Source organism: Pristiophorus japonicus, chromosome 22 (assembly GCF_044704955.1).
Source record: "Pristiophorus japonicus isolate sPriJap1 chromosome 22, sPriJap1.hap1, whole genome shotgun sequence".
NCBI classification, from domain to species: Eukaryota; Metazoa; Chordata; class Chondrichthyes; family Pristiophoridae; genus Pristiophorus; species Pristiophorus japonicus.
In genome coordinates, this window is record NC_091998.1 from 9,697,753 (window position 1) to 9,718,281 (window position 20,529).

The 20,529-nt window shown below is 46.7% G+C and overlaps 1 protein-coding gene across 1 annotated transcript; it reads left to right on the forward strand.

Annotated features, from left to right (window-relative positions):
* The first annotated feature begins 1,112 nt into the window (after nucleotides 1–1,112).
* On the forward strand, nucleotides 1,113–8,351 carry LOC139235173 (mannose-binding protein-like). The gene is made up of 3 exons (XM_070866393.1): nucleotides 1,113–1,164; nucleotides 3,559–3,642; nucleotides 7,969–8,351. Exons 1-3 carry the CDS (start codon nucleotides 1,113–1,115, stop codon nucleotides 8,349–8,351), a joined length of 519 nt encoding a protein of 172 aa, XP_070722494.1.
* Nucleotides 8,352–20,529: the final 12,178 nt, after the last annotated feature.

A 20,529-nucleotide genomic window follows, 5' to 3' on the forward strand; every position in this document is an offset into this window, starting at 1 on the left:
CAGTGTTATAATGTGGGAAACGCAGCAGTCAGTTTGCACACAGCAAGCTCCCACAAACAGCAATGTGATAATGACCAGATAATCTGGGGGTTTTTGTATCATGTTGATTGAGGGATAAATATTGGCCAGGACACCGGGGAGAACTCCCCTGCTCTTTTTCAAAATAGTGCCGTGGGATCTTTTATGTCCACTTGAGATAACAGACGGGACCTCAGTTTCACGTCTCATCCAAAAGACGGCACCTCCGACAGTGCAGCGCTCCCTCAGCACCGCACTGGGAGTATCAGCCTAGGTTTTTGGGGCTCAATTCCCTGGACCCACAACCTTCTGACTCAGAGGCGAGTGTGCTACCCACTAAGTCACAGCTGACACTGGAAAGACCGAAGCCATTTTCTTCGGCCCTGCCTCAAACTCCGTTCCCTAGCCACCGATTCCATCCCCTCTCAGGTAACTGTCTCGGGCTGAACCAAACTGTTCGCAATCTCGGCTTCCAATGTGACCCCGAGCTGAGCCTCTGACCCCGTGTCCTCTCCACAAAGACCGCCGACTTCCAACTTCTCTATTTTAAGCCATCTTCACCCCTGCCTCAGTTGAAACTCCCATCCAGGCCTCAGTTACCTCTAGACTTGACTCTTCCAATGTTCTCTGGGCCGGCCTCCCACCTTGCACCCTCCATAAAATTAAGCTCGTCTAAAACTCTGCTACTTGTATCCTAACTCGCACCTAGTCCCGTTCATCCATCAGCCCTGTGCTCGCTGACCTACATTGATTCCCGGTCCAGCAAAGCCTCGATTTCAACATTCTCATACTAGTATTCAAATCGTGTTCAAACTCTTGTCTCTTGCACATCCCCCACTTCCTTTGCCCCACCATTCCTTCAGCTTTCTAAGCCCTAAACTCTGGAATTTCTGCCCTCCCTCCTCGAGTAATGGAGAATGATCTCACAGTTGCCTTATGTCAACATTCTTTCTTTCAAAACGGATGCATCATTTTAATCTTTAGGGTTTGAAATACAATTCATGGGGTTCAGCTTCATGTACAGTTTAAAATGGTTGTGGTTTGACCCCAAAATAGGTTTTCCAGGACCTCGAGGCATGCCAGGTTTTCCCGGGATGTCTGGACCAGTTGGGCCAAAAGGGGAGAAGGGGGATACAGGAAATGAAGGTGAGGTCATCTTTCGGTATATTGGACACAGGAAATGCTCCTGGGGAAGATCAGCTTGGTTCTGTTGGGAGTATCTTGCCTCGGGAACAACCCGCGAATGTTACCGTCGTCCAGATAGCACTTTTTAGTAAGTTTTAGCCAGATTGTAATTATCCCGGCTATTGTAAGGGGATCTCTGCTCAGTAATGTACCTCATCACCAAAAGAGTGTACTTGAGATATGGTTCGCGAGTTATTGATACTATGAGAGACAATTCAAAAATATACAGAGATTTATTTGAAGAACCCCCTTTGCAATTTACAGTTGGTGAGTCAGTCAATCGCAACGTTAGCAGTTCCAAGAAAGGTGAAAAATAAAATCTTATTTCTGGTAGAGAATCTTACTTTCAAATCTAAACTTCGTTACACTATTACAGTATTACAGTTCTTAAAATTGTTTAAGCAGGATATCCATCAATTATCAAGGTACAGGTTGTACCTCTCCAGTCTGGCACCCTAGGAACCTGACCGCTGCCGGACCAGAGAATTTTCCGGACCACAGGAGGTCACGCCGGCCCTGGCATTGTCAGCAGTACCCTAGACTTACCGCTGGCAGAGCATGTAGAAATCAAGCGCAGGCAGCAGAAAGAGCGTGCGGCAAACCAGTCCCACCCACCGCTCCCCTCAACGACTATCTGTCCCACCTGTGACAGAGTCCGTGGCTCTCGTATTGGACGGTTCAGCCACCAAGGAACTCACTTCAGGAGTGGAAGCAAGTCTTCCTCGACTCCGAGGGACTGCCTATGATATGATGATGATGAGACTTACCGGGTACTGCTGACAACATTTCGCTGCTGACAACGACCCAGCCGTGTTCTGCGCATGCGCGGCGCAGATGCCTACTGCAGAGCATTTCTCAGGCCCCGCTTCAGTGCATCATTCAGCCGCCACGCTCCTCGCTCCCTCTCCACGCAGACCCGACCGAGGAGGAAAACACTGGAGGCAGTGGGGAGAAGAGGAGCAGCCAGCCCCAGGACACAACAGGGGTCGCGACCCCCCCCCCCCTCCACAGGGAATGATGCCGGACCAGGGATGTTGCCAGACCAAAGAATCCCAGACTGGAGAGGTAAAACCTGTAGCAGTTAACTTCAATCCCCGAGAAGTAAAGAGACCACAGAGCAAAATATACGTTGCCTTCTGCCTTGCTCCGTAGTCGAGACGTGCCTTTGCCCATTAAAGAGTGTCTAACTTTCTCATCCGACCTTTCATCATTTATACTCTTTTTTGCCCTGTTTCATAAGATCTCAAGTTAATCATCATCAGTTATCGTCTTGCTGCCTTGCATTCCTAGCTTCTGTATCAATACATAGCTATTGTGAGTTTACTATTCTGTTTAAAGAGCACGTCATGTGTTTGTGCGCTGGGCACTTGAAATGTTTTCTTTATGTTGTGTCATTCTTACAAGATTATCCAATAAATTCTTTATGATCTTAGGATTTTAGTTTTGTTTGTGTGAGGTACTTAAATGTTTCTAATTCAACTGAACTAATCATGTATTCATTGTGTGGTTTCTTATCTGTGACCCAGAGGGCAGCTGCCATTTGTTTATGATCAACAATCCAGATTAGGCCAATCAAGCTGACTGCTTAGTTCAACAACTGTCCTGTTTAAAGAAGTTAATACATTAACTTATTCAGGGTCAGTCCTTGAGTGCTGGAAATCATCTGTGGCTAGGATTGCCAAATCCAATCCGTCCTATTTTTAAAGAAGTTAAAAGGTAGAGATTTTAAAGAAGTTATAAGGTTGTGACTTATTTTTAAAGAAGTTATGATAGAATTCCTCCACAATATACAGATGGGGATAATTTTCTTACTGTGGGCTGAAGATGGACAAGGTTTCCCGCTGATAGCTAGTACTTAAAAAATTATCCGAGTTCATAGAATTCTAGGCATTTTACAGCATAGAAGGAGGCCAAATCCTAAATCTATGGCCCTCTGGTTGTTGACCCCTATGCTCAGGGAAATAGGTCCGTCCTATCCACTCTATCTAGGCCCCTCATAATTTTGTACAGCTCAATTAAATCTCCTCTCAGCCTCCTCTGTTCCAAAGAAAACAAGCCCAGACTATCCAATCTTTCCTCATAGCTAAAATTCTCCAGTTCAACATCTTCGTAAATCTCCTCTGCACTCTCTCTAGTGCAATCACACCTTTCCTGTAACGTGGTGGCCAGAACTGTGCTCAGATCATCACCCAAGTGGTCCTTCTTGATGAGGGAACAGCATGGACAATTGGCAGACTATTTGATTAGTAGGAGCAACACAGCCGAACAAGATCCTGATCTCCCTTCTTTATGGGAATTCTATGGGAAGACGTTGTAACTGTAGAACTGATTTGGAAATGTGATCCCATTTTATAGGTCCAGCAGGCGACAGAAGTCAGATCTCTCAATTGGAGGAGAAACTTCAACTCCTACAGCACGCTTACTCTCAGCTTAGAAATGGTAAGCAGAGTCATTTTTGGTTGCTTTTAACTCAATAATATCCTCACATGAGCCGAACTACAATAAACACAACTTGTATTTATACAGCGCCTTTAACATAGTAAAACGTTCCAAGGTGCTTCACAGGAGTATTATCAGAGAAGGCTTTGACACCGAGCTACATAAGGAGATAATAGTCAGGTGACCAAAGCTTGGTCAAAGAGGTAGGTTTTAAGGAGTGTCTTGAAGGAGGAAAGAGACAGCTAGAGAGGCAGGGAGTTTTGGGAGGGAATTCCAGAGCATAGGGCTTCGGCAGCTGAAGGCGGGGGTGAAGGAAATACTCGAGGTCAGAATTGGAGGAACGCAGGTCTCTCGGAGATTTGTAGGGCTTCCTTGCCACAGAGTCTTGGGAACAATTCCGCCGACCCACCCTCCCCCTTCTACTTTGCACATTGGAAGTTCCTGTCCCTCGCTGAGGATGTGTTGATCGCAGGCAAGGCACATCCCAGAAAAAGAGACATCCATCATCTCATGACCTGATTCAAGTCAGCACATGAAACAATGGGACGGGTGCTTGTTAGATAACTCAGTGATGATGCAAGGCTAAAAAGGATCAAATGAATTGGGAGATAATGGAAATGAAACCCACCCAGTATTCCTTAACCTCAAATTCTAGGACATGTCCATTTCCCACTGCCAAATTCCTTTGTTGTCAAATTACTGTGAAATTGTAGCAAGGTACACTGACTTGGTAGCTGTAGAATAATGAACAGCTCCTCCATGAAACAGTACATTAATGAACTTAAAGAAGGGTAACTTTGAAGGTATGAGGCGTAAATTGGCTAGGATAGATTGGCGAATGATACTTAAGGGGTTGACTGTGGATGGGCAATGGCAGACATTTAGAGACCGCATGGATGAACTACAACAATTGTACATTCCTGTCTGGCGTAAAAATAAAAAAGGGAAGGTGGCTCAACCGTGGCTATCAAGGGAAATCAGGGATAGTATTAAAGCCAAGGAAGTGGCATACAAATTGGCCAGAAATAGCAGCGAACCCGGGGACTGGGAGAAATTTAGAACTCAGCAGAGGAGGACAAAGGGTTTGATTAGGGCAGGGAAAATGGAGTACGAGAAGAAGCTTGCAGGGAACATTAAGGCGGATTGCAAAAGTTTCTATAGGTATGTAAAGAGAAAAAGGTTAGTAAAGACAAACGTAGGTCCCCTGCAGTCAGAATCAGGAGAAGTCATAACGGGGAACAAAGAAATGGCAGACCAATTGAACAAGTACTTTGGTTTGGTATTCACTAAGGAGGACACCAACAACCTTCCGGATATAAAAGGGGTCAGAGGGTCTAGTAAGGAGGAGGAACTGAGGGAAATCTTTATTAGTCGGGAAATTGTGTTGGGGAAATTGATGGGATTGAAGGCCGATAAATCCCCAGGGCCTGATGGACTGCATCCCAGAGTACTTAAGGAGGTGGCCTTGGAAATAGTGGATGCATTGACAGTCATTTTCCAACATTCCATTGACTCTGGATCAGTTCCTATCGAGTGGAGGGTAGCCAATGTAACCCCACTTTTTAAAAAAGGAGGGAGAGAGAAAACAGGGAATTATAGACCGGTCAGCCTGACCTCAGTAGTGGGTAAAATTATGGAATCAATTATTAAGGATGTCATAGCAGTGCATTTGGAAAATGGTGACATGATAGGTCCAAGTCAGCATGGATTTGTGAAAGGGAAATCATGCTTGACAAATCTTCTGGAATTTTTTGAGGATGTTTCCAGTAAAGTGGACAAGGGAGAACCAGTTGATGTGGTATATTTGGACTTTCAGAAGGCTTTCGACAAGGTCCCACACAAGAGATTAATGTGCAAAGTTAAAGCACATGGGATTGGGGGTAGCGTGCTGACGTGGATTGAGAACTGGTTGTCAGACAGGAAGCAAAGAGTAGGAGTAAATGGGTAATTTTCAGAATGGCAGGCAGTGACTAGTGGGGTACCGCAAGGTTCTGTGCTGGGGCCCCAGCTGTTTACATTGTACATTAATGATTTAGACGAGGGGATTAAATGTAGTATCTCCAAATTTGCGGATGACACTAAGTTGGGTGGCAGTGTGAGCTGCGAGGAGGATGCTATGAGGCTGCAGAGCGACTTGGATAGGTTAGGTGAGTGGGCAAATGCATGGCAGATGAAGTATAATGTGGATAAATGTGAGGTTATCCACTTTGGTGGTAAAAACAGAGAGACAGACTATTATCTGAATGGTGACAGATTAGGAAAAGGGGAGGTGCAACGAGACCTGGGTGTCATGGTACATCAGTCATTGAAGGTACAGCAGGCGGTTAAGAAAGCAAATGGCATGTTGGCCTTCATAGCGAGGGGATTTGAGTACAGGGGCAGGGAGGTGTTGCTACAGTTGTACAGGGCCTTGGTGAGGCCACACCTGGAGTATTGTGTTCAGTTTTGGTCTCCTAACTTGAGGAAGGACATTCTTGCTATTGAGGGAGTGCAGCGAAGATTCACCAGACTGATTCCCGGGATGGTGGGACTGACCTATCAAGAAAGACTGGATCAACTGGGCTTGTATTCACTGGAGTTCAGAAGAATGAGAGGGGACCTCATAGAAACATTTAAAATTCTGACGGGTTTAGACAGGTTAGATGCAGGAAGAATGTTCCCAATGTTGGGGAAGTCCAGAACCAAGGGTCACAGCCTAAGGATAAGGGGTAAGCCATTTAGGACCGAGATGAGGAGAAACTTCTTCACCCGGAGAGTGGTGAACCTGTGGAATTCTCTACCACAGAAAGTAGTTGAGGCCAATTCACTAAATATATTCAAAAGGGAGTTAGATGAAGTCCTTACTACTCGGGGGATCAAGGGGTATGGCGAGAAAGCAGGAAGGGGGTACTGAAGTTTCATGTTCAGCCATGAACTCATTGAATGGCGGTGCAGGCTAGAAGGGCTGAATGGCCTACTCCTGCACCTATTTTCTATGTTTCTATGTTTCTATGTATTAATCTAAAAGAAACCTTTAGAAGTTCGGCAATTGGAAGCTCAATTGGAAGACTAAGTTTCTGGAGCCTGTTCGTCAGTGGCTCAGTGGGTCGCAGGTCATCAGGACGCTGGTCGCTGCTTGGTGCGTGGGTAGGAGCATCGGCAGGGCCCAGGTACAGCGGAGGAGCGGGAAGGACATGGCAGAGTTGCGGCGCGTGATCGAGGCGGAGGAGCGATGAGGGATCGAGGCTGAGATTCGATGGGTGATCGTGGCGGAGGTGCGGCGAATGTTTGGTGAGGAGGTGCGGCGGAAGATCACGGTGGAGGAACATCAAATGTTTTGTGGCGGAGGAGCGCTGAGAGATCGTGGCGGAGGTGCGACGAATGTTTGTGGCGGAGGAGCGGCGAGAGATCGTGGCAGAGGTGTGGTGAATGAGGGTACGGGGCCCAGAAGAGCCGAGGGCCCAGGGGCAGCACAGGCCAGCCCACACTGCCATACTAGGTCCGTGCAGCAGAGCAGGTCTCCAGTCGTCCTGGTTAACCCTTGCCACTGGACCAAGACCTAGCTCTGTCAAGCCCGTGTGGTGGCTGGTGTGCAATGGTCACCACACGTTAAAAAAATCCACGCACAGGCATCTTCCACCCCTTCAATTGGAGTTCAGGACTGGAACATCGGGTCCTTCATTGAAACATCTGTGAACTCTTGTGGAAGCAAGTCATCCTCGTGCAAGGGACCACCTACGGTGATGATGATGATGAACACACTCGCCTCTGAGTCAGAAGATTGTGGGTTCAAGTCCCATTCGGAGACTTGTGCACAAAAATCTAGGCCAACACTCCAGTGCAGTGCTGAGGTGATGCCGCACTGTCAGAGGTGCCGTCTTTCGGATGAGACGTTAAACTGAGGCCCCATCCACACTCTCAGGTGCATGTAAAAGATCCCACGGCCATTTCGAAGAAGAGCAGTGTCCTGGCCAATATTTATCCCTCAATCAACATTACAATAAAAAGAGATGATCTGGTCATCATCACATTGCTGTTTGTGGGAGCTTGCTGTGTGCAAATTGGCCGCTGCGTTTCCCACATTACAAAGTGACTGCACTTCAAAAAGTACTTGATTGGCTGTAAAGCACCTTGAGACGTCCGGTGATCATGAAAGTCTTTCTTTCTTTCTGTGGACTTTACATGGACTTCCCATAGTCTTTTCTTCCACCATTTTAATTTTCTAAAACAGGAAGTGATGCCGAGAAACTTCCTGGATACCGTTCCCAAGCAATGCTCGGGGCAACCGGCCCATCACAAATAAAGTGTTTTGCCGTTCTCATTCGACCTGTTCCCTTCTCTCCTCAGCTTTTTCCGTCAACACCGGAATCCAAGACGTGACGGGAAAATTACTGGTTGCGTCCAGTAAAAAGGCAAACTTTGAGAATGCCAAAAGAATCTGCAGGAAAGCAGGAGGAGAACTTGTCAGCCCCAGGAATTCCGTTGAAAACGAAGCACTTGCCACTCTTACAGCAGAAAAGAAAATAAGAGTATTTCTTGGAATTACTGCTGCCCGGTCGGAGGGCACCTTTAAGTATCTAAACAGAGATACAGTTGTTTACAACAACTGGTTCCCCGGAGAACCCGATAATTCAGATAACAATGAAGATTGTGTTGTGTTTCATGAAAACGGGACGTGGACTGATTATAGATGTGACCAGGAGTTCAGCGTTGTTTGTGAATTTGTGTAAAGGCCCCACCACTTAAAGTGGCCATCTTCCTTTCACAAAATCTCAAATACCTTCCTGCTACATAATCCCTGGTCGCAACATTACCACCAAGCGGGGTGAGGCAACACTTGCGATGATTGGCATCACTCTACCTTTTCCGCGAGCTATTAATTCAGCTGTCATGGAGTATTGAACATTGAATAAAATACCACTTAAAGCTTTTATTAGAGGCGGACTCATTTGAATAAGTCGGATTGTCGATGTATTTTTTTTGGTAGCAGGCACTAAACATCTTAACCTCAAGATCACGGTTTGCAATATTAGCCCATGAACTGTTATTGGGTTAGCACCGGGGTTAAAATAACTAGGCAAAGTTGCACAAACACGTTAATCTGCACAGCTGATGTGGCAAGCAGCAACTTCTAGTCTCCGCTACTCAGGTTAGGTATGAAACTATTGTAATCCCACCCACTGCTCTGGCTCAATGCCACCCTTGTCAGTACCTATACCTGTTAGCCGTGGCACAGTGGGTAGCACTCTCGGCGTCAGAAGGTTGTGGGTTCAAGTCCCACTCCAGAGACTTGAGCTCAAAAATCTAGGCTGACACTCCAGTGCAGTGCTGAGGGAGCGCCGCACTATCGGAGGTGCCGTCTTTCGGATGAGACGTTAAACCGAGGCCCCGTCTGCTCTCTCAGATCCCGTGGCATGAGTTTGAAGAGCACGGGAGTTCTCCCCGGTGTCCTGGCCAATATTTATCCCTCAATCAACATCACTAAAACAGATTGTCCGGCCATTATCACCTTGCTGCTTATGGGAGCTTGCTTTGCGCAAATTTGCCTCCAAGTCACACAGCATCCTGACTTTGGAAGTATATCGCCGTTCCTTCATCATCGCTGGGTCAAAATCGTGGAACTCCCTCTCCAACAGCACTGTGGGAGCACCTTCACCACACGGACTGCAGCGGTTCAGAAAGGCAGTTTACCACCACCTTCTCAAGGGCAATTATGGATTATAGAATTGTAGAAATTTACAGCACGGAAGGAGGCCATTTCAGCTCATCTTGTCCGCGTCAGCCAGCAAAGAGCTATCCAGCCTAATCCCACTTTCCAGCTCTTGGTCCGTAGCCTTGTAGGTTTCAGCACTTCAAGTGCATATTGTAATGTATGTATGCCTGGGTTTAACTGCCACCAGGGGGAGAGACCGTCAGAGGACATTGGGCCACAGACACACACGTGCAGCCCTTGTATATAAAGAAAGCCTCCATGTTTAATCCTGACTTTGAGAGCGAATAAAGTAGAGTCAAGTCGCACCTGATTGAGTTCACCGTACTAAGCCTATTGAGTTATTGCATACGCAACACATATCCAATGTGGTGGGGGTTTCTGTCTCTACCATCCTTTCAGCCAGTGAGTTCCAGACCCCCGCCACCCTTTGGGTGAAGAAATTTCCCCTCAAATCCCCTCTAAACCTCCTACCAATTACTTTAAATCTATGCACCCTGGTTCTTGACCTCTCTGCTAAGGGAAGTAGGTCCTTCCTATCCACTCTATCAAGGCCCCTCATAATTTGATACACCTCAATAAAGTCTCCCCTCAGCCTCCTCTGTTGCAATGAAAACAACCCCAGCCTATCCAATCTTTCCTCATTGCTAAAATTCTCCAGTTCAGGCAATATCCTCACAAACCTCCTCTGTACCCTCTCTAGTGCAATCACATCTTTCCTGTAATGTGGTGACCAGAACTGCACGCAGCACTGCAGCTGTGGCCTAACTTGTATTTTATACAGTTCAAGCATAACCTCCCTACTCTTGTATTCTATGGGCAACATCATCATCATAGGCAGTCCCTCAGAATTGAGGAAGGCTTGCTTCCACTCTTAAAATGAGTCCTTAGGTGGCTGAACAGTCCAATCCACGAACCATAGTCCCTGTCACAGGTGGGACAGATAGTGGTTGAGGGAAAGGGTGGGTGGGGAGTCTGGTTTGCCACACGCTCCTTCCGCTGCCTGCGCTTTTTTTCTGCATGCTCTCGGCGACGAGACTCGAGGTGCTCAGCGCCCTCCCGGATGCACTTCCTCCACTTAGGACAATCTTTGGCCAGGGACTCCCAGGTGTCAGTGGGGATGTTGCACTCTTTCAGGGAGGCTTTGAAGGTGTCCTTAACACGTTTCCTCTGCCCACCTTTGGCTCGTTTGCCGTGAAGGAGCTCCGAGTAGAGAGCTTGCTTTGCAAATGCCGGCCTTGCCAGCGATACCCGCATCCTTTGAACAAATAAAGTTGTCGAATAAATTTAACCCACTAGTTGCTGCTGTAGGCATCTGAAGTGATCCAAATCTGGCACCATCTCAGCCCTGAGGCGTGTGTGCGAGCACAAAGTACGAAAGTCGCTACATTTAGCACTCCCTGACAGGCCCAGAGTCGGCAGCATGGTTAACGCTATTCTAGTGTTGTGGTTAAGCTCAAGCCGGAGAGACAAGTGTCTCTTTGTCTTTCCACTGTGCATAACCGAGAAACGATAGCATATCTGCAGCTGAAATCTGTGCATTTAATGGTTTGAACAGAACACGCATTCAGACGCAACAAGCAGATAAACTTCAAGTGTCAGAGAGAGAGCAGACCTGGCCCGGCTGATTGACTCTGCAGATAAATACAACCGTCAATTGGTTTGATAGATGAAAGATTATCCGTTCAGAAACACATTTCTGATTAAGTGCCGTTTGTTATATCTTCAGTACAACTCACAAACACACACATGCACACACACAAACACACACACACATACACACACACAAAAGTGCCACAGTAACCCACAGGTGGATCTATATATATTACATCATTGGTCCCAGCCTGGCAATGCTTAGAACCATTTACATTCAGATTTAAATTGGCGTGGTCGTTAATAATTTGATCATGTTAATATTTCACGAAAAACACATCACACAATCTGGTTATGGAAGTGTCAGACACAATAATCTAGCAGGAAAGATTGAACAGGCCGGGGCACTTTCCTCCAAAAAAGAAAAGGCCGAGGGGTGACTTAATAGAGGTCTCTAAGATTATGAGAGTTCAATAGGGCAGGCGTAGAGAAGATGTTGCCACTTGTGTGAGGGAGACCAAAAATACAAGATAGTCACTAATAAATCCAGTAGGGAATTCAGGAGAAACTGCTTGACCCAGAAAGTGGTGAGAATGTGGAACTTGCTGCTGCAGGAAGTGGTTGAGGCGAATAGTGTAGATGCATTTAAGGGGAGGCTAGACAAGCATATGAGGGAGAAAGGGTTACAAGGATATGCTGATGAGGTTAGATGACGAGGGGTGGGTAGAGGCCTGTGTGGAGCATAAACACCGGCACGGGCCTGTTGGGCCCAATGGCCAGTTTCTGCGCTGTAAATTCGATGTAATTCTACATAACCTGTTGAACTATCTCAATCCTTCCTTAGAAACATAGAAAATAGGTGCAGGAGGCCTTTCGGCCCTTCGAGCCTGCACCACCATTCAATAAGGTTATGGCTGATCATTCATCTCAGTACCCCTTTCCTGCTTTCTCTCCATACCCCTTGATCCCTTTAGCCATAAGGGCCATATCTAACTCCCACTTCAATATATCCAATGGACTGGCATCAACAACTCTCTACGGTAGGGAATTCCACAGGTTAGCAACTCTCTGAGTGAAGAAGTTTCTCCTCATCTCAGTTCTAAATGGCTTACCCCTTATCCTTAGACAGTGTCCCCTGGTTCTGGGCTTCCCCAACATCAGAAACATTCTTCTTGTATCTAACCTGTCTTGTATCTATCCAGTCCCGTCAGAATTTTATATGTTTCTATCAGATCCCCTCTCATCCTTCTAAACTCCAGTGACTAAAGGCCCAGTCGATCCAGTCTTTCCTCATATGTCAGTCCAGCCATCCCGGGAATCAGTCTGGTGAACCTTCGCTGCACTCCCTCAATAGCAAGAACATCCTTCCTCAGATTAGGAGACCAAAACTGAACACAATATTCCAGGTGAGGCCTCACCAAAGTCCTGTACAACTGCAGTAAGACTTCCATGCTCCTATACTCAAAACCCCTAGCTATGAAGGCCAACATACCATTTGCTTTCTTCACCGCCTGCTGTACCTGCATGCCAACTTTCAATGATTGATGTACCATGTCACCCAGGACTCGTTGCACCTCCCCTTTTCCTAATCTGCCGCCATTCAGATAATATTCTGCCTTCGTGTTTTTGCCCCCAAAGTGGATAACCTCACATTTATCCACATTATACAACATCTGCCATGCATTTGCCCATTCACTTAACCTGTCCACCCGGTAGCCTCTTAGCATCCTCCTCACAGCTCGCACCGCTACCCAGTTTAGTGTCATCTGCAAACTTGGAGATATAACACTCAATTCCTTCATCTAAATCATTAATGTATATTGTAAATAGCTGGAGTCCCAGCACTGAGCCCTGCGGCACCCCACTAGTCACTGCCTGCCATTCTGAAAAGGACCCGTTTATCCCAACTCTCTGCTTCCTGTCTGCCAACCAGTTCTCTATCCACGTCAGTACATTACCCCCAATACCATGTGCTTTAATTTTGCACAACAATCTCTTGTGTGGGAATTGTCAAAAGCCTTTTGAAAGTCCAAATACACCACATCCACTGGTTCTCCCTTGTCCACTCTACTAGTTACATCCTCAAAAAATCCCAGAAAATTTGTCAAGCATGATTTCCCTTTCATAAATCCATGTTGACTTGGACCGATCCTGTCACTGCTTTCCAAATGCAGTGCTATTTCATCTTTAATAATTGATTCCAACATTTTCCCCACTACTGATGTCAGGCTAACCGGTCTATAATTACCCGTTTTCTCTCTCCCTCCTTTTTTAAAAAGTGGTGTTACATTAGCTACCCTCCAGTCCATAGGAACTGATCCAGAGTCGATAGACTGTTGGGAAATGATCGCCAATGAATCCATTATTTCTAGGGCCACTTCCTTAAGTACTCTGGGATGCAGACTATCAGGCCCTGGAGATTTATTGGCCTTCAATCCCATCAATTTCCCTAACACAATTTCCCACCTAATAAGGATATCCTTCAGTTCCTCCTTCTCACTAGACCCTCGGTCCCCTAGTACTTCTGGAAGGTTTTTTGTGTCTTCCTTCGTGAAGGCAGAACCAAAGTATTTGTTTAACTGGTCCGCCATTTCTTTGTTCCCCATTATAAATTCACCTGAATCTGACTGCAAGGGACCTATGTTTGTCTTCACTAATCTTTTTCTCTTCACATATCTATAGAAGCTTATGCGGTCAGTTTTTAAGTTCCCGGAAAGCTTCCTCTCATACTCTATTTTCCCCCTCCTAATTAAACCCTTTGTCCTCCTCTGCTGAATTCTAAATTTCTCCCCGTCCTTGGTTTGCTGCTTATTCTGGCCAATTTATATGCCTCTTCCTTGGATTTCACACTATCCTTAATTTCCCTTGTTAGCCACGGTTGGGCCACCTTCCCCGTTTTATTTTTACTCCAGACAGGAATGTACAATTGTTGAAGTTCATCCATGTGATCTTTAAATGTTTGCATTGCCTATCCACCGTCAACCCTCTCAGTATCATTTGCCAGTCTATTCTAGCCAATTCACGTCTCAAAGTATCGAAGTTACCTTTCCTTAAGTTCAGGACCCTAGTCTCTGAATTAACTATGTCAATCTCCATCTTAATAAGGAATTCCACCATATTATGGTCACTCTTCTCCAAGGGGCCTCGCACAACAAGATTGCTAATTAGTCCTTTCTCATTACACATCACCCAGTCTAAGATGGCAGCCCTCTAGTTGGTTCCTCAACATATTGGTCCAGAAAACCATCCCTAATACACTCCAGGAAATCCTCCTCCATCATATTGCCACCAGTTTGGTTCGCTCAATCTATATGTAGATTAAAGTCGCCCATGATAACTGCTGTACCTTTATTACACGCATCCCTAACTTCTCGTTTGATGCTGTCCCCAACCTCACTACTACTGTTTGGTGGTTTGTACACAACTCCCACTAGCGTTTTCTGCCCTTTGGTATTCCGCAGTTCCACCCATACAGATTCCACATCATCCAAGCTAATGTCCTTTCTTACTATTGCATTAATTTCCTCTTTAATCAGCAATGCTACCCCACCTTCTTTTCCTTTCTGTCTATCCTTCCTGAATCTTGAATACCCCTGGCTGTTGAGTTCGCAGCCTTGGTCACCCTGGAGCCATGTCTCCGTGATGCCAATTATATCATATTCATTAATTGCTGCCTGTGCAGTTAATTCGTCCACCTTATTACAAATCCTCCTCGCATTGAGGCACAGAGCCTTCAGGCTTGTCTTCTTTGTCTTTTAGAATTTTGCTGCAAAAATGTGGCCCTTTTTGATTTTTGCCTTGGGTTTCTCTGCCCTCCACTTTTCCTTCCAATGCTTGGGTTTTCTCCAACACTCACTCCACAAAGGAAGTTTCGAAAGAAGTACCATTGCCTCCCATGAACCGAAACCTGTGGCCACTACACGTACTGCGACAACCCTTCAACTCTGGTATACCCCACTGGAGGCCACACGCGATGTAACAGCTGTGGCTCAGTGGGTAGCACTCTCACCTCTGAGTCAGAAGGTTGTGGGTTCAAGTCCCAGGGACTGCAGCACATAAATCTAGGCTGACACTCCCAGTGCAGTACTGAGGGAGTGCTGCACTGTCGGAGGGGCTGTCTTTCGGATGAGAAGTTAAACTGAGGCCCCGTCTGCCCTCTCAGGTGGATGTAAAAGATCCCATGGCCACTATTTCGAAGAAGAGCAGGGGAGTTCTCTCCTGGAAAATATTTATCCCTCAATCAACATCACAAAAGCAAATTATCCACTACCAACTTTTTGTTTAAAAAAAAACAGAAAAACAAATTAAAGGTAGATGGTGTGACTTCTTGTAAACTAGATTCTAAATTTCAGTTCCTGAGTAATTATCACATTGCTGTTTGTGGGAGCATGCTGTGCGCAAATTGGCTGTCACGTTTCCCACATTACAACAGTGATTACACTCCAAAAGTACATCATTGGCTGTAAAGCGCTTTGAGATGTCTGGTGGTCGTTAAAGGTGCTATATTAATGCAAGTCTTTCATTCTTTCTAACGCACGCTGCATTGCAAGAGAGAATGGTCAGAATCTACCACTCGACTGGGTGGGATTGGGGCAGGTGCTGGTGGAAAGCTGTAAGTTGGGCGGTGGGGGATACATTCCGCTGTGTCCTCGCCCGCCCACAACTTTCAACATGTCCAACGTCTCCCTGCCACGTATGCCGTACCACGTGTCACTGCTATCCAGAGTTATTTTGTGTCATTTTTCACACTCAATAATCAATGGCAGACTGATCGATCGCACAGAGTAAGGTGTTGAAATGAAAACTTGTTTGTTTAAGGTCAGTGTTTCACTGGAACTCAGGAGGCCATTATCATCACCACCACGACAGCTTGTATTTTATACAGCGCCTTTAACGGAGTAGAACAGCACTGGGCGCTTCATAAGGAAGCGTTATCACTCCAAATTTGACACCAAGCGTTATCAGGACAGGAGACCAAAAGCTTGGTCACAGAGGTAGCATTGAATATATTCAGACTGTGGCAACTTCTCAATTTTTGGGGGAAAGTCTCAAACGGGAGATGACAATCGAAGGTTGAGATTCAAACCAGCTCCTGTCTTCCACAACAACCACTATTCACTTTGTTAAAAAAACCCAGAAGAACAAAGTAAAGGTAGATGGTGTGACTTCTTGTAAACTAGATTCTACATTTCCCAAGTAATCTATCTAGATGTTGTTCTTTCGTCTGTTAATGCATGTATTTTAGGGAGGGAATTCCAGAGCTTAGGGCCCAGGCAGCTGAAGGTACTCCGCTACACTCCCACTCTCTCCATTTCCGGACAAACTGACCAAAAATATGTTGATGAGCTGAGGTGCAACATAAGAACACAAGAAATAGGAGCAGGAGTAGGCCATACGACCCCTCGAGCCTGCTCCGCCATTCAATGAGATCACAGCTGATCATAGACCTCAACTCCACTTTCCCGCCCAATCTCCATATCCCTGGATTTCCCTAGACCTCAAAACTCTAGTTATCTCAGCCATGAATATATTCAGAGACTCAGCATCTACGGCCCTCTGGGGCAGAGAATTCCAAAGATTCACAACCCTCTGCGTGAAGAAATTCCTCCCCATCTCGGTCTTAAATGGCCTACCCCTTACCCTGAGACTGTGCCCCCTGGTTCTAGACACCCCAGCCGGGGGGGAAACAACCTCTCAGCATCTACCCTGTCAGTCCCCTTCAGAATCCTGTATGTTTCAATAAGATCACCTCTTTCAGAATAAGGGGTCTCCCATTTAAAACGGAGATGAGGAGGAATTTCTTCTCTCAGAGTGTCGTGAATCTTTGGAATTCTCTGCCTCAGAGAGCTGTGGAGGCTGGGTCATTGAATATATTTAAGGTGGAGATTATTGAATGATAGTGGAGTCCAGAGTTATGGGGAGCGTGCGGAGAACTGGAGTTGAGGCCAAGATCAGGTCAGCCACGATCTTATTGAATGGCGGAGCAGGCTCGAGGGGCCAAATCTTCTAAACTGCAGAGAGTATAGGCCCATTCTACATAATCTCTCGTCACAACCTGAGGATATCACAAGGGTGAAGGGATAATAGAACCCACGATGCCCAAAGCAGTGGCTGTGATGCTGCAAATGGTCTAACTACAGATAAATCCAGGTATAAAAGCCAGCTGTGGAATGTAAGATACACCGATTTTTCTTGAAACAAGGCACAGGAAGAGGCCACAAGCAAACTGTTTTAAAGTAAAACAAACTGCGGGACTACCTGGGAGGGGAACAGGCGCCAGCCTGAGGCAAGTGGTGACTCATCACTCAGTAAAAGCAATCTATGTTGATCAAGGATGACATTTGGTTATGCATACAGACAAAGACACTGATATCCCAGAGACTCATCATCATAGGTAGTCCCTCAAATCGAGGAAGACTTGCTTCTACTCTTAGAATGAGTCCTTAGGTGGCTGAACAGACCAATGCGAGAGCTTCAGTCCCTGTCACAGGTGGGACAGATAGTCGTTGAGGGTAAGAGAGGGTGGGACAGGTTTGCCGCACGTTCCTTCCGCAGCCTGCGCTTGTCTTCGGCATGCACTCACCGACGAGTCTCGAGGCGCTTATCACCCTCCCGGATCCACCTCCTCCACCCAGGGCGGTCTTCGGCCAGGGACTCCCAGGAGTCGGTGGGGATGCCGCACTTTGAATGTGTCCTTGTAACATTTCCTCTGTCCACCTTTTGCTCGTTTGCCATAAAGGAGTTCCGAGTAGAGCACTTGTTTCGGGAGTCTCGTGTCTGGCATGCGGACGACAAGAAGACCGGACATCAAAGGACTCTACGAAACACACATTTTTGGATAACAGAGCATTCAGCATAAGGAAATATCTTTTGCATTGTCAACTCCGTGTGCAAATTAGTAGCCGTTCAAACTCATCACCACAACCAGTTAAACAAATCATCACATTGATAATGGGATCTGGGGCCAGCAGCAAACTTATTCATACTATGGATATAAATATGCCAGCTAGAAACAGCTCAACAGAAGAAGGACAGGAAGACAGAAGAAGAGCAGGCAACACAGGAAGGAACAGCGATCAGGCACGGAAGGAAACAAACAGAAACTGCAGAGAACAGACAGAAGACAAACCAACAGGTCACGGAACCAACGACCACAAATCTCTGGTGATTGTATGTTTAAATTCAAATTTCTATCAGCAGTCTGGTAGTCCTGTTTAGTCGGGTTTTTGTTGTGCAATAAAACGGACACTGGGTTAATCCTACATTATGTGCCACGTGTTGTCCTTACCCGTTATAAGTTCCAAGGTCTAAGAATCAGAGTAGCGTGAACAACAAACACCCTACAGGAACACAAATAAACACACACGGTCCATCGCAGTACGACACCACAGTCAAGGTTGTTTTTTCCCCTCCACCAACGTCATGTAACACTGTGACCTGCAGTCCAATGCATTCTGGTGTGAATGCACTGCTGGTTAAGCGTTGAAATATTCAACAGTCCTACCTGACTGTTTCACCGCTGGTTTGTCCGAGACCAGGCTCTCTCTCTCGGCAGTCGCTCACCTTTGCCCGCTCGACGCGCATCTATTCCACGTCGCCGCCTGCGCTCTGCTTTTCACAGCCTTGCCATTCCGGAGATCAGAAGATAGGGAGTGCCCCTTTAATGGTCAGGGGCCCTGTTCTTCCAGCAAGGGTAGAGTTTGATCCTTTGCGGGATTTGGTGGGTGGAGAGCGAATTTGGGGGTTAGAGCACGATTCAGGAGGCTGTGCGTGTGCCCTCTCAACCCTCGGTCTGTGCGGCAGAGCTGGTCTCCAGTTAGTCTTCGTTAATCCTTGCCACTGGACCAAGACTTAGGTCTGTCAAGCCCGTGTGGTAGCTGGTGTGCAAATGCCACCACACGTTAAAAAAATCCACGCACAGGCATCTTCTGCACTTCAGGATGTAGTTCGGGATCCGGAATATTAGGCCCTTCATTGAAACACCTGTGAACTCATTCCTTTTTGGCGTGGAAGCAAGTCATCCGCGATTCGACGGACTGCCTATAATGATGATGACCTTGGAACCCTTCTGGTTTCCAGGACTCTGGTGTGGGGGTTGGCAGAAGCCTAGCTTACGACTTTGGAGAAGGTGGGAATTTTTTGGTTTCCCTCTTGCAGAGCTTCGTAGGGTGGGATGGGGGAATGCAGGGTCATTTGTTGAGTCATGTTTGGCTTCTTCTTCTTAGCCAGTCCCCGGAGTTGAGGATGACTTGCTTCCACACTAATACAAGCTCTAATGTGACTGATGAGGTCAATGCGGGACCTACAGTCTCTGTCACAGGTGGGGCAGACGGTGATTGGAGGGATGGGTGGATGGGGTGCCTGGGTTGTCGTGCGCTCCCTCCGCTGTTTGAGCTTGGCTTCCCGCGTACTCCCGGCGGAGAGACTCGAAGTGTTCGCCGCCTTCTCGGACGCTTCTCCTCCACTTTGAGCGGTCTTGGGTCGGGGATTCCCAAGAGTCGGTGGGGATGTTACATTTTTTCAAGGAGGTCTTGAGGTCACCTACACTGCGATCTCTGAAAACCAGGAGGGAGGGAAATGAGTCATACACACCCAGCCTGACATACTTTAGCAACTTCAGGTCATCCATCCCTTCCATAGATGATGTGTCAGCAACTGGAGTTGAGATGTTGTTCTCAGCTGGTCCCAGATAATGTGAGGACAGGAAGGACTTCCTCCGGGACAAGGTCCCCCAGTCCTTGCCCCCTGGTGGTCAACTGGGGCCTGTGCAAGTCTCAGTTCAGCAAGAAGGCCTTTGGATTCACTGCGGGTTGGGGAGGTCCAGCTATCACACGGCACAAACCTAAATTTACAATGAGAAAACAGACCATTTATACTCCTAATTAATTTCATTTCCTGAGAGAGGGGTGTGTAACTACTGATGTGTTGAGCACTTGCAAATCAATTACACCAAGGGCACATGTGAACTTTGAGTGTAATTTTACACCAATTGAACCCTGACCCAAGGAATGGTCATTTGCATGAGTTGTCCCTGCTCTTAAAGATGTAGTCCCTCAGTAATGGAGTCATGATTCATATTGAGGTACATTCCCTGGTGGCGCTAATTTTAATGAAAATGTAGATGAGTGTAAAGTGAGAGCACTGCTTTATACCAACCCGTGCTAAAATTAGTGAGCAGAGCAAAATCGATCCCATTGGATTTGGGAACAGAGGGTAAAACTTCCCGGGAGACAAATCTCTGGGAGTTCTGATATCCCCACACGTCACAGTCGAACGTCATAGGCAGGACATCCCAATCCAGCCGCTTCCATTCCGCAGATGGCAGGTGCTTCTGATCCCAGCTGGCCTGATGTGGAGATGACCTCTTCAAGCAGAGAAGCAGTTTAAATATGATGCTACAAGGAGGATCTATAGAGAAAGAGCAGGGGGGAGTGGGGATTAATTTGATCGCTCCACCAAAGAGCCGGCACAGACACGATGGGCTGAATGGCCTCTCTCTGCGCTGTTTCATTCTATGATTCTAAAAGACGGCAGAATGTTCCCGAAACAGCTGCTCCATTAACAGGGGGAACTGCCAATCATTTTAACATTGTCGCATTAAGATC